Source organism: Myotis brandtii, unplaced genomic scaffold (assembly GCF_000412655.1).
Source record: "Myotis brandtii unplaced genomic scaffold, ASM41265v1 scaffold17, whole genome shotgun sequence".
In the NCBI taxonomy this organism is placed as follows: Eukaryota; Metazoa; Chordata; class Mammalia; order Chiroptera; family Vespertilionidae; genus Myotis; species Myotis brandtii.
In genome coordinates this window covers 5,920,484-5,934,647 of record NW_005356259.1, presented here as the reverse complement: position 1 = coordinate 5,934,647, position 14,164 = coordinate 5,920,484, and the positions used below count along the sequence as shown (strand labels likewise).

The 14,164-nt window shown below is 37.2% G+C and overlaps 1 protein-coding gene across 1 annotated transcript in view; it reads left to right on the top strand.

The window, feature by feature from the left end:
* Positions 1-14,164, top strand: part of GNAT3 (guanine nucleotide binding protein, alpha transducing 3) — a 45,356-nt gene that overhangs the window by 20,751 nt on the left and 10,441 nt on the right. The window contains exons 4-5 of the mRNA XM_005862921.2: positions 6,149-6,306; positions 11,384-11,512. Coding sequence (XP_005862983.1) covers positions 6,149-6,306; positions 11,384-11,512 — 287 coding nt within the window. The remainder of the gene's footprint in view (positions 1-6,148; positions 6,307-11,383; positions 11,513-14,164) is intronic.

Here is a 14,164-nt window from a genome sequence, read left to right as displayed (position 1 = left end):
CACAACCTTGCCTATTGCTACTTATTTAAATACTAGGGGCCCAGTGCACGAATTTGTGTACCTTGAAAGGAACTGTGGGCCGAGAGGTTGTGGTGGGCACAGGGGCAGGCTTCAGCCTATCCTCTGCGCCCCCGCCCAGCCCACGGCCCCCAACCCCCTGTCTGCTGGCAGCCCCACTCCCACCGCCACCGCTCCCATGTGCTGACATGGCACAAGCCCTGCTCACATCCGCTGACTGCGTGGAGCAATTGGGGCCAGCGCCAGCAGCAAGTGTGAGCATGGCTGGCTCCAGCAGTGGGCGTGAGCGGCGGCTGCTGCTTCAATCACCCTTCAGGACCAGGGGGAGGTGGAGAAGCCCTCAGGGGCGATCAGGGCCAGCAGCCATCACTCGCACCCGCTGACGGCACCGAGTGATTGGGGCCAGTGCTGGGCGCTGGCAGCAGATGTGAGCTCCAGGCAGGACCACAGCATGCTGGAACAAAGAATTTTCAATAACCACCAGAGGCTCACCCCGATGACAGCGACCAGTGCTCTGCCTTGGGCTGGCACCCCCGCTCACCTGTTCCACCATCCCGCCACGGCTAACCCCTGCCATGTTCTGCGCGCACCCCCTGGTGGTCACGTCATAGCGACTGGTTGTTTGGTTGTTCTGCCGTTTGGTCTATTTGCATATTAGAGTTTTATACAGAGAGATATTGTGTGCTTCATATAGCCCAGTGTTTGCAAAGAGGTGATTCCAGCAATCACTAAAGACCTGAAATCTGTTGGTTAAAAGTCTTAATGATCTGGTATTCAGGTGGAGTGAAGATAATAGATTCTGTACATTGCTGCCATTATTGCTAACTGAAAAATAAAAGATATGTAATTTATTCAAAATGTGCATTGAATGGGAAAAAAAACAGATTAATTTAAGCAGCACTAAGCAACTGGCACAACTTCTCAGGAGTAACTATGTTCTCAAGTATCAAGTATCACCATTGCCAGGCACTACACAGCTCATATTTTTATTTAAACTAACATAAATGATTGTGGTTTCAATCACAATCTTTAGTATTTGATTTTAGGATTAATGCATTTTATGCATCTCACTTAAACTGTGTATTCAACAGATTAATTGCTAAGCACTTTACCTATGTGTACAATTCAGAGTTCTGATTTCCTACAGCTTTCTCTTTATCTTTTTATTTGTTTATTTATGCCAGGTTATATATTCTTACATAGCCATTATACATTATCACACAGATTGCCATTCAAAGAGGAAAAGAGTCTTAACCAAAAATTTACATGAGTTTTTTGGTTACTGGTTCCTTAAGTTTAGACCAGTTACTTACTGTCTCTAATTTCAGCTCCCTTACCCACAAAATATTAGTGCTTTCCTTACTGAATTATAATGGCTATTGTGAAATGAAGGAGAAACATAAGATATACATTTAAATACCAAGTATTGCAAAATGTAAGCTCCCAGTAAATATTAGATATAGTTACTTTTTAGTAATCACTTTGAATATAGGCAAATTAAAATGTATTATTTTATTCTGCACATCTAACATGTACTTGGGTTGCAGGCCCCAATGCATGTGGGAGCCAACCAGTTGATGTGTCTCTCACATTGATGTGTCTCTCCCCCTCCCTTCCACTCTAAAAATCAATGGAAAAAATATCCTCGAGTGAGGATTAACAAAAAAGAAAAGAAAAGAGAAAGGGGGCTTGTTCTTGTTTTGGCTTAATATCTAATAGACTGACTTCAGGAATATAGAACTTGTAAGGAGAATAAAGCTGAAGAAACAAGACAGGGCAGAATAAAGGCATTTAATAAATTTCCATTTACCCTTTATGAATATTACTAGTGACCCAGTGCACAATATCACATGCAATAGGCCGCCCACTGCTTCCGTGGGAGCCGGCGGGAGCCGCAGTGCGCCTGAGAGCACTGGTGGGAGGGAGCCGTGCCACTTCCACGGGAGGCGGGAGGGATCTGCGCCAATTCTGCGGGATCGGAGGTGGGGAGGAGGGACCTAGAGGTACTCCATGCGTGCGCAGCCTGTTGAACGGTCATTACTGTGACGCCGTAACATACACTTTGCATATTCCCTCTCTCTCTCTCTCTCTCTCTCTCTCTCTCTCTCTCATATATATATATATATATATATATATATATATATATATATATATATATATATATATATATATATATATATATATATATATATATATATATATATATATATATATATATTTTATATTCTACTTTAGAACTTCTGAAACATCCAATAAACCAGCATAAAAGAATGTTAAAAGTTATAACACTTTTATCACACAATCTGGGTGTTTTAAAACTATTTTTGACATAGCACCCAGCAAAGTGAACCCTACAATCTGAACCAAAGAACACAGATTTCTGAAGATGGTCTATGATACAAGTTCTGTGATCAAATAAGTCTGGGATACTTACATACTATTACAACTTCTTGGAAATTTTCAAACAATATTAGTTATCAAAGACTCTAAAAATCTGAAGCAATAAGCTTGGCATTTTTAAACAGGTATTTTCCCAAATAACTAAATTATGATATATTTTCCTTCATTTGATAGATATATTTTTTGCAATCTTTGGAAATATGAGTCTAGGGTTCAGAATGCATATTCATGAGGTTCTAGGACCATCTCAAGTCCCTAATATTGATGAGGAAGTTCTGGGTAACCTGTACAGAAAATATATATTTTGCTTTCTAAGCAATAATCCCAGAACTATGCAACCTTGAATTCGCCATTCTAGAACCACCATAATTTCCATGCCTTTCCAAATAAATTATAAGGAAGTAAAATTTCTTCAGGATGCCACCCATTCCCACTTGGGACTATAGAAAAAAAAATGTGGGAAATTATTGGAGGTTCCCTTAAAGTTTCCCTACAAGTGTGGTCTGAGATAATTAATATATTTATTTTATCGATTCATTCATTCAACAATACTTCAGAGGCATGAACTATGTATTAGATTCTCTTCCCAGTCTTAAGGATGTAGACGTGAACAAAATAATGAAATCTCTGCCTTCAAGTGCTTAAAGTATAATATAAAAGATACAGAATAAAGACGTGTACTATATAAGTACTAATAAATACTTATTAGTACTTATTAAATCAAGGAGGGCAAGGGGCTAGAGAGTAATAGAAAAAGGATGGCCATGGATGGCACGCATGAGGGGACGGTATTTGGGAAGAGACCGAATGAAGCAGGAAGTGGGCAACAAGGAAGACATGAAATGAGGGCTTGGTGAGTTCCAGAAAGAGGAATGAGTCCTGTAGTTCTTGAGGAAATGAGGAAAGGGAGAGAGGGTGAGAGGAGGAAAGAGAGAAATAACTATAAAAAGAAAGGCATGAGTCAAAAATGTAGAGTCGTGTGAGCAATAATAAGAGATTTGAAAATACTGAAGTTTTGAAAACATGGGAGTAAGATAAGCAGTAGGAGTTCAGTTTTCAATCAATTTGGATGTTATGTAAAAGACAAGTTCTCATTAATACCTGTGTTATATATTTTAAAAATTCAAATTTGTTTGGTGGACCCAAGCCCTTAAATACATGAATTTTGATTCTTTAAATTACCATGTTAGCCCTTTAGCAACTGAGGAATAACTTCAAGAATGGAAATGCAGTATGTCCAATAAGACATTACTTATGTGATTTAAAAAGACACCAAAAAAAATTCTGTATATTGATTCTTAACTCAGTCCTCACATTTGAGTCACTGGAGAAATTCCTTAAAATACCTTTGCAGAAATTGACATCAGAGATTCTGGATCATCTTGTTTGTGTTGAGGTCCTGGTATCAATATTTTTAAGAAGTGCTCCATGGGCTTATAATGTACAGCCTGGTTTGAAAATCACCTCCATCAACTTCAGTTATGAATGCAATAAAATAAAAAAACTAAATATCTCAAAATACAAAAGCCAAACTGATAGGATTGCTTGCTCTTGGGGGAGGTAGTAGGATTGATGTATTGGTCAAAGAGGACTTCGTGACATTTAAATGCTCAAGGTGAGACTATGTTCATGATATCTATACAAACAAAGCATATTTAAATTAAAATGGAAAATTTTAAAGAGAAATGAAAGAGTTTATTAGCATGGTTTATAAAGGTACTAGAGGCCCGGTGCACAAATTCGTGCATCAGTGGGGTCCCTCAGCCTGGCCTGTGGGATCAGGCCAAAACTGGCTCTCCAACACCCCCTGAGGAGTCCCAGATTGTGAGAGGACGCAGGCCAGGCTGAGGGACCCCATTGGTGCACAATCAGGGCTGGGGAGGGACACAGGAGTATGGCCAGCCAGGGAGAGGCTGCAGGAGGGCTCCAGGGCATATCCAGCCCATCTCACTCAGTTCCAATAGGCCAGACCCCAGCAGCAAGCTAACCTACCAGTCGGAGCATCTGCCCCTCGGTGGTCCGTGCACGTCATAGTGAGCGGTTGAGCAGCTTAGCATATCATTAGCATATTACGCTTTGCTTGGTTGAACGGATGATCGACTACCGGACACTTAGCATATTAGGCTTTTATTATAGGATGCTAACAAGGCATGTAGTTTTTCCCCTGTATGGACAAAACTGTTTGAGCAACTGTCTCATTGCATCATTTCTCCTAAAAGGCATTTTAATAGTGGAAAGAGGCAAATGAGATAATGTCAGCAAAAGTGGCTGCATCATATTTTATTGGCTTTGCAGTTCTCTCTCATAGCCAAATAATCAGGAAGAAGTATTTAAAACTTACCCAATGCTGATGCAAGAAAATGGGGTTTAAAAATGTTGGCCTAATGGTCATTTGATCAGTTTGGTTTGGCAATAAAATCTCAATGTGAAGAAAGACAAAAATAAGGCTTTTAATCTTAAGAGAGCCTCTCTCTAACATTGAGAAACATACCCTTATGTTTCTCAGCAGATTTTTAATAAAACAGTGAAATAAATTGGCATCAATTTACAATAAGAACAATAAATTAAATTGTATCAGAAAACCAGCAAGTTCTTATTGGAGATACTCCTAACATTTCACAAAATATATTTGGGTTTGACTCTTCTTCTTCTTCTTTTTTTTTGACTCTTCTTCTGATGCTTATTTTCTTTATTGGCTCATCAAATTAAGCACTGACTCTTAGATTCCTCATTTGTAAAATGGGAAAAAATATAGTGTCTATGCGACTGTTTGTGAGGATTGTGTGAGATATTACATGTGCTGTCTTGGAGTATAAGAATATGTACAGGAAAGAGTAAGAGCTTTGGAATCAGACAAGGAGAATATGAGCCCAGACTTCATTTGCCTGGTCTATATTGGTCAACGATTATTGTGAAATTCAAATTCTTATTCTTAAAATATTTTTGTTACAAAACAGACTTGATAGTTTAGGTAAACTGTGGACTGTATTATTTACTCAGTGTACTTTTATATCTGCCCTTGTCAACTCCAAATATTCTATCAGGACTAACACAATTTTTGCTTTCTTCTCTATTTTCCTCTTTTTTTTTTCATTGTCTTAACTCTGCCCTATTAATTTGCCCCCAAAGGCATGCAATTAACAGCACTACATTGGACGTTCAAAATTTTGAGTATATTTAAATGTTTACCATTAGTAATATGATTACAAAGAGGTACATGATGGCAAATAATATTGTATATCAATTTTTAAGTATGATTTTTAGAATACTGAGTTTTATTTTCCATTTCTCTAATTCTTATTTGATATTTTTATTTCCTAGGGAAAAAATGTGGCCATTATCAAAGGAACACTATGCGCCAATTTAGATCAGATCCATTACCCTTTTATGAGCATTTGACCATCTGAGAGCTCGATGGACTTATACCAAGCTATTGTTATCCCTTTTTACATCATAATCAAAACTTAATGATTTATAGCAAAATATATAACAAAATATCCTACCTTTTTATTATAATACTTAAATCTATTAATTTTTGCAATGGAGAACTCTTTTGGGTATTAGCCAGTGATCATAAGGCACTTTAGATATATTGTTTACATGTTCAATGGAATTATTACCTAAAGAAATAATATAAAATCATCCAGTTTAAATGTTCTATTTTAAAAAAAGAATATGTGATTTCAAATAATGACACATTTTTATTCTTTTCATAAAAACATTGCCATAGGAAGACCAAAGACAACTTTATGCGATGGCAAATACCCTAGAAGATGGAGGAATGACGCGGGACCTGGCGGAGGTAATAAAGCGGCTGTGGAGAGATCCAGGGATTCAGGCCTGCTTTGAAAGGTCAGCTGAGTATCAGCTCAACGATTCAGCAGCTTAGTAAGTGAATACATTTTTACAGGAATTGCAGTGGAAATATTTACAATTAAGAATTATAACTGTATATTCTGCACTCATACTCACAAATAAGAAAAATAAATGGCTTTTCTATTTATTATACGAAAATAAAAAGTAATTCAAGAGAAATAAAAAAGATCAAAATGATGTAAATGAGATGCAAAAAAATATAACCGGGGAGCATCCTGTATAATAAATCCCTAATATGCAAATCAACCGAACAGCAGAACGACCGGTTGCTATGATGCGCACTGACCACCAGGGGAAGATGCTCAATGCAGGAGCTGCCCCCTGGTGGTCAGTGCACTCCCACAGGGGGAGCGCCACGCAGCCAGAAGCCGGGCTCACCTCGGGCGAGCACAGTGCTAAGGAGCAGCGAGCCGAGGGGTAAGGAACAGCAAGCAGGTGGGCGGCAAGAAGTGAGGGGTCCTGGACTGCGAGAGGGCACAGGCCAGGCTGAAAGACCCCTCCCCCACCCCACCCCACCCCCAGTGCACGAATGTCATGCACCGGGCCTCTCGTTTTAAATAACTAATTTTGAAATTATTTTCCTGAGAAGATCTATATGTTTTAAATATGTTTTCAAGACCAGCCAGTGTGGCTCAGTGGTTGAGTGTCGACCTATGAACCAGGAGGTCACTGTTGGATTCCAGGTCAGGGCACATGCCTTATTATACTTGTAGCATTTGCAGCTACCAAGATTATTCACTGATAATGGCAAGCAGAAATTTAGGGGGGGGGGGAAGCTCAGTTCCTTTAAGAAAGCATTTAATCTCTGAACTACCCTAGAACTGCTCTATAACTGGATTACTGATGTTATGTAAGATTAAAGAAAAAAAATCCTTGTGCCCTAGCCTGTTTGGCTCAGTGGATAGAGCATTGGCCTGAGGACTGAAAAGTTCCGGGTTCAATTTCGGTAAGGGGCACATGCCCGGATTGTGGGCTTAATCCCCAGTGGGGGCGTGCAGGAGGCAGTCCATCGATGGTTCTCTTTCATCATTTATGTTTCTATCTTTCTATCCTTCTCCCTTTCTCTCTGAAATTAATGAAAATATATATTTTTTAAAAGACAATTGACTACTAATTCATTAATAAATAAATAGCTAGCTAGCTAGCTAGATATGTTCTCTCCAAACTAAAAATAATGAATTATTTTGCATCGTGCTCAACATAAACACAGCATGGTGACATGCACACTAAGGTTGGGCTATTCATTTCATCTCTATTCATGTTATTGAAGTCATGGTCTAAGGTAATCAGATTAATGACACATGCTTTGATTCGAAGAGTTCTAGAAAAAGTAGTGTATTGATATTCACAACACTGGTACATTGTGGAATTCTTGTTTGAGTCTCAAGAAAGACTATATAATTTTCATAGCTCTCATCCAGTTTGCATTTATCAGCAACAAGGAAATTAGGAAGTTGTGACACTATTTATAATTGCATCATCAAAATGATTTTAGGTTTCCATTTTAGTAACTGGTTCTTATCTTATCCCATGGTCACATGCCTACAAGTATGTGTGTACATGTATGTAAGTATAGTTTCATTACATATTCTATATTTTTGTCTATGCATATTAATATGTAAAAGAGCGACCCACAGGTTGAGAACCGCTGCTGTAGAGGAACAACTTTTATATTAATTTTTTAATATAAGGAGTAAGAAATGTGAAAGTGAAACAAATTCAAAATTATTTGAGGACAGAACAATAAAACTTGCATGATCTTCAGATTTTTAATCATGATGGGCAGAAGGATTATGGAGAGAGAAAGAAGTGTAAATTCTAGGAAAAGATCAGTCTTCTGTGATTATTCATTTATGTTCATTTTAAATCCCAAACCCAATGGGTGCATTGTCCTTTACCAACTCTTGTCTCACTGATGAAGTAAAGAATGAATATCATCTTATGATTATATAAGCTTATATAACTGCTTTTATAAGTTTCCCAGTACATATTCACATTTTAATACTAAGAGGGTTGTCGGTAGTATAGAAAAATATTGCTTTTTTATATGAATCATTGATAAAAAGCAGTCAAAATTAATAAGAAACTGAAATATGGAATATTTTCATTAAAAGTTGGTTAGCAAAGTTCAAAATGGGAGGAAGGAAAAGTTAGATAAATAAATGATAGAAAGCTGTTACTAGTTTTAGATACACATTATTGTTTAATATAATTTTCCCTTAAAATGTATTTATAATTATATTATCATATGTTTACCAAGTTCTTTGCTCTTGAATAGCAAAAAGTATGTATATATCATAGACAAAATGGGCAGACAAAATGACATTTTATTGTATTTTCTAGTTTTTTTCTTTATTTTGACACATAAAATGTGTTTTGTTCTGGGACTATCACAATATGGATTCATATTAAGAGCAATGTATCTGTTCTTCAAGCTAAACACGTGTACACAATATCTACTTGCAGTAGAATAACAACAGGAAAGTTGATTCCACCCACATAATACACCCCATGTCTAAAAATGATTTCAGATAAAATCAAGAGAAATTAAATATTAACATTTTTGTTCTTAGGGATCCTTTAAAGAATGATTGAGTAAAAACTGGCTAAGAAAAATAGCTGAATGGCTCTTGTTTTCTTCCAAAAATTAACAGATTTTCCTAAAATACTGAATGACATTCAATTTTTAAAACTAGTTAATATAATATCAAATCAGTACCATATTCATGTATATTTCAGAATCATTATATAAAGCAATGGTCTCTTTCTCTTCCTCTCCCTCCTCTTTCTTCTTTTTTTTCCTTTCCTCTTCTCTTTACTTCCTCCCTCCCTCCCCCCTCCTCTCTCCCTCCCTCCTTTCCTTCCTCCCTCCCTTCTTTTCTTCCTTCCTTTCTCTATCTGTCTTTTTTTGTGTGTGTGTGAGATATTTGTTATCCTCTCAAACATAGATACCCTTCAAGATGAAGCTAACAGAGATGAGTCCTAAGCAGTGCAAGGAAAAAGAATACTGTTTGTTGGCAACATAGCACCTCCCCCATCACTACTAGCACACTCTTGGAAAAGCATCATGACAGTGGCAAACAAGGGAAATATTTTAATTAATATTTGATGATTTACTCATTGAGACTATCTAGTGTGTTATTGAAATTGCATATGTTTTAAGATTTAACATAGACTTGACCAGAAAAAAATGGTATTTTTACATGATTAAAAAATTAGATATTTTTAAGTGATTTGTCTTATACATATTTAGGGCCTGTGGTTTGGTTTAAGATTTAGTCTACAGGGTTGAGCACCCAAATCATATATTTGTTTATAAAAACAAACATTTTAAATGCAAATCTGTCACTCTGCTAATGCTTCTGCTTTGCTTGAAATGATTTATATATACAAATAAAAGTACATTAAAATGTGACTACCAAAACATTCATTTGCCTATTATTAAAATAAATTAAATATCTATCATGGCAGGTACGTTTCTGTTTTGTTTCATTTTTTTTTTTTTGCTTCTGCATGAATCAGTTGACCACTAATATACCTACCACCGATGTAGAATTTTCCATAAAAAATGCACAGAGAAACTTGATTCACAAAATAGAAAATAGGTAAGCTAGAAAAATATTCCAATACTTCCTTCTGACATATTTATATCTTTATTTTTCCTCATTTTAAAAGATAAATTAAACTCAGAATAAAACAGAGTGACATATTTTCACATTATTACATATATGTATTTCTAACTTGTGATTGTCTATTTGTCCTTGGCCAAAATTTTTGCCTATTCTAAGTTTATTTCCGCTTAAAACGAGAAAGATCCTTCAAGAATAAATTATCCATATTGCTGTTGGATTTATTTTCTTAACCAGTGATAAATAGCTTTGTTTTTTTAAGGCATTGTGCTAGATGCTAAGACATAAACAGTTCCTCAACTTAGTCCCTGGAAATTTCAACTTTTAAATGATTAATATTCAAGTGGATCCTACCTCTTAAATTTTATCTGAATGCATGAAAGCCCATCATGATCTTTCTATTTAAGCCATATGTGTAAACTTGGTTCATTATAATGAACAATTTTGTCATAAAAACCTTACTGGTCTATTGCTACCTCTAACATTTTCCCGGAAATAGCCATATTTCTAAGCTACTAAAACCTTAGTATCAAAAATCTAGAACAGTGATTTTCAACTGCTTTTAAAGCAATAAAACACTTTGTTTTAGGATCTGGTTTCAAGGATGAAGCTAAGAGTAGTTCCTTTCCTCTAATCTAACAGATTCATCTTATAGAGCACTGGGCTTAGTCAGACTTCTTCCTGCCTTTCAGCACTCCTAGACACCGTGAGCAGAAAGAGACTAGAATCATCCTGGTAATAGCAGGGTTTTAAAAGTGGCCTCCAGAGAAGAGTGTGACACACTGATGCCCTGAGGGAAGAGTGAGGAAGTAGAAGTGGGCGCAGTGTGTAGGTTCAGCTTTCTGTCCCCAGGAGTGCTACTGGCTCAGGGGTGGGTCAGCAATTTCGTGAATTAGTTCCACTGCGGACAAGCAAGAAAGTCAAACATTTCTTCTTTTATTGGACTAAGTGGATACAGTCATGGAACTTAGTGAAATTTGTTCAGAATCCTAAGCTAGAAAAATCCATGGAAAACAACACAACAACTTTCAAATCATGATGTTAAAATCAATCACTCTTAAAATTCAGTGTCTAAATACAAACTACAACATTTTGAGACTAGTCTAGTGATCACAATTACAAGGTGACCTTTTTGGATGATGTAAGTCTAATAAAGAGAACTTTCCTCTTAAATGTCTATCTACACACCAGCAAGTATGTCACATACACCTTATAAAATACAAGCAAAGGCAACATTTATCTATCTGCTTTTAAAAGTGTCCCTACCCCCACAGGTCAGCTGTGTACTACACTCAGTGCAATGCAACATCCTTGCCACCAAGCTCTTATAATTCTGATGAGCAGAGTTTGAAAACCACCAATCTGGATTTTTATAAGTTTAATGGACTCTAAACAACAATAAAAAATCATTTACAAAATTAAAGATATATATGCTATTTTGTTTTGTTTGTTTTTGCTAGCTACCTTAATGATTTGGACAGAATAACAGCTCCTGGATATGTCCCAAATGAGCAAGATGTTCTACATTCTCGAGTGAAAACAACGGGAATCATTGAAACTCAATTCTCCTTTAAAGACCTGCATTTCAGGTATAAGCAAATATATTTTTAACTATTAATAAAAGACATGTCATGCTCAATATTTCTGCACAGAGAAAAGCTCTAATTCATGTTCAAGTGCAGTGACTCCTTGGGAATGCTCATAGGCCTAGTTTACTTTCTTTTCCGCTGTCCTTGCCTGCCTGCCTATAGCTTCACACATGGACCCTCATCCTGAGCTCCATCCTTCCCTCCGAGAACAGGTGGGAGCTAGAATTTACTTTCCTCATACTTGAAACTGATATCCCACTTAAAAAAGAAACTATATTTAAATAACATTTAAGCAACAGGTGCTGGAGGTCCTATTTCCTTTGCCTTCCAACCCTCCCATTTGCTTGAAGTACTCTTATGAATTTACTTCCTTAATTTAAAAATGCAAATAACTGAAAAGAGTTATATTTGAATATGATGCTATTTACTGGAATAGCAAGGCCTACTTTATCAGTACGGTTTGGTTATGAAAACGATCCCATTCCTTTCGTTGTCATTGCATTATCAAGACCATCTTAGAAATTCTATTGCAATTGGACTTGAGCTACCAAAGGAAAACACTTCTATGATAGCAAGAAATAAAAATCCGTATTGTGGAGGTAGAAAGGGTCCCTTGAAACTTAAGCACCTCTCCCTACCAATTGTGGATAAGGTGAAAGATTAAGCATTAAAACCAGGTTCTATATGTATCCTTTAGTAATGAAAAAAAGTCAGTAAAGTATAATTAATAAAGTCATTCATGCATGCAGTAATAAGAATATTTTTGGAAAGTAGAAAAACTAGAAAAAAAGGTGACATTAATTATTTGTATTAACTTGTGGGGGAAATTCATTTTAGTGGGAAAATATTTTAAGGCATTTTAAGTATTAAAATTGGTAATACACAATATCTAATTACAATAGTTATTATAGGATAATTTACAAGTTAGTGTGGAAGAAAGCTCTTCAAAATGTATCCCTAAATCTCAGGCCCACAAATAGTTAATTTCTGAAAGGTGAGTGAAAGAGCAAACCAGGGTAAAAGGTCTGCAAAGACTGGGATTGACATCCCCTGTCGGTTAGGTGGTAAGCAAAGCTTATCTGCAGTCCTGTCATCACTATGGAGCATTTCCTCTTTGGCAACTACTTTCTCCAGTCTCCTGATCTGTGCTCTAGTTTCTGGGGTTTTCCTTTGGGAGCTCAACTCCAATTGCTCTGTCCTCTGCCTGCCTGAGGTCTCTCAAAGCATTTCTGGCACACTTGCCTTTTCTTTCTTACTCTCCTCCCTCCTCTCCACATTTCTCACTGAAACACAAAAGGTAGGTATAAGCCTTGAGTCTATTCCTTCCAAGTTTTCACCCCCAGGCTCTCCATTAAAGAACAGCAGTTGTTGAGGAACAAAGGCCCCTTTTCTTTACTTGTCTAATGAGTTTATTGTAAAGTCCTAGCAGAAAATTATCACTTGATGTTAGCATGTCTTACATAAGCTAATAAAATCCCCCAGATCCTAGATCGTCTGGTTCATAAGTCAGTTATGAAAATTAATGTCACATATCAAACACCTAGAAGTTCGCAACCCTGGTCATTCTCAGAAACCCTGGTCTGTTACTATCTTCTCAGAAATAGGTAGGCACCATCATAAATTCTCTCTTTTTTTTTTTTTATAAATAGCTGTTCGTTCAACATTCAAGGCACAGAGCCTCTGTACTTGCTGTTCTCTTTGCCTAAAATGTTCTGACCTTGGATGTCAGCAAGGACTGGCTCCTTCTTAAGTCCTCGAATCAAATGCTATCTCCTCAGCGAGCCTTGACCATCCTATCTATTAATCATCCTTGCATATCCCTGTCACTACTACACTCAGCAGTGTGCTGGTAAAAGTATAAGAGCAAGCTCTCGGGGGCAGGGAGACGGGGAAGGCTTATCTGTGGCCCTTGATTACTTCCTTGGTGTAAATAACCTGACAACGTCCAATTTCAACTGACCAACATGTTGTCACTCATGTACAGCTGGGAAGAATTGCAAAGAAACAGCACTTACTAGCTACACCAATGTGAGCCGGCGTCCTATCATTGATATATTAAAGTACATTTTTTTTCTTTTGAAAAACCAATATATGAAATTGTTTCTTTATCAGTTCACTCTTTCTGTTTCTGTTTCTGCCTCATACACTCTGAGCTCTAGGAGGCCAAGGGCCGTGTCTGTTTACAGCTCTGTCTTTGATTATCAGCATGGCTAGCACAGAGTGAGCACACAGTCAATTCCTGCTAGATGAATACAAGTACTAGTTCAAACACTCTATGTACATTATCTTTACACCCTCACTGTAATATAACCAGCTGGGCATTGCAATCCTTATGTAGAATCAAGACCCAAGAAATGGAAGCTACTAGTAAGCCCAGCCTGCATGACTCAGTGGTTGAGCATTGACCTATGAACCAGGAAGTCACAGTTTGATTCCCGGTCAGGATACATGCCCAGGTTGCAGGCTCAATACCCCAGTAGGGGGCAAGCAGGAGACAGCCGATCAATGATTCTCTGAAAAGAAAAGAGCTGAAAAGTGGTTTTAGTGGATGGCAAAGAGGTAGTAGTTGTGTAGTGTAGGAATTCCTATCCTATAGAATAAAAGCCTAATATGCAAAAAAGAAATGGAAACTAAAACTAGGTGAAAGATTTC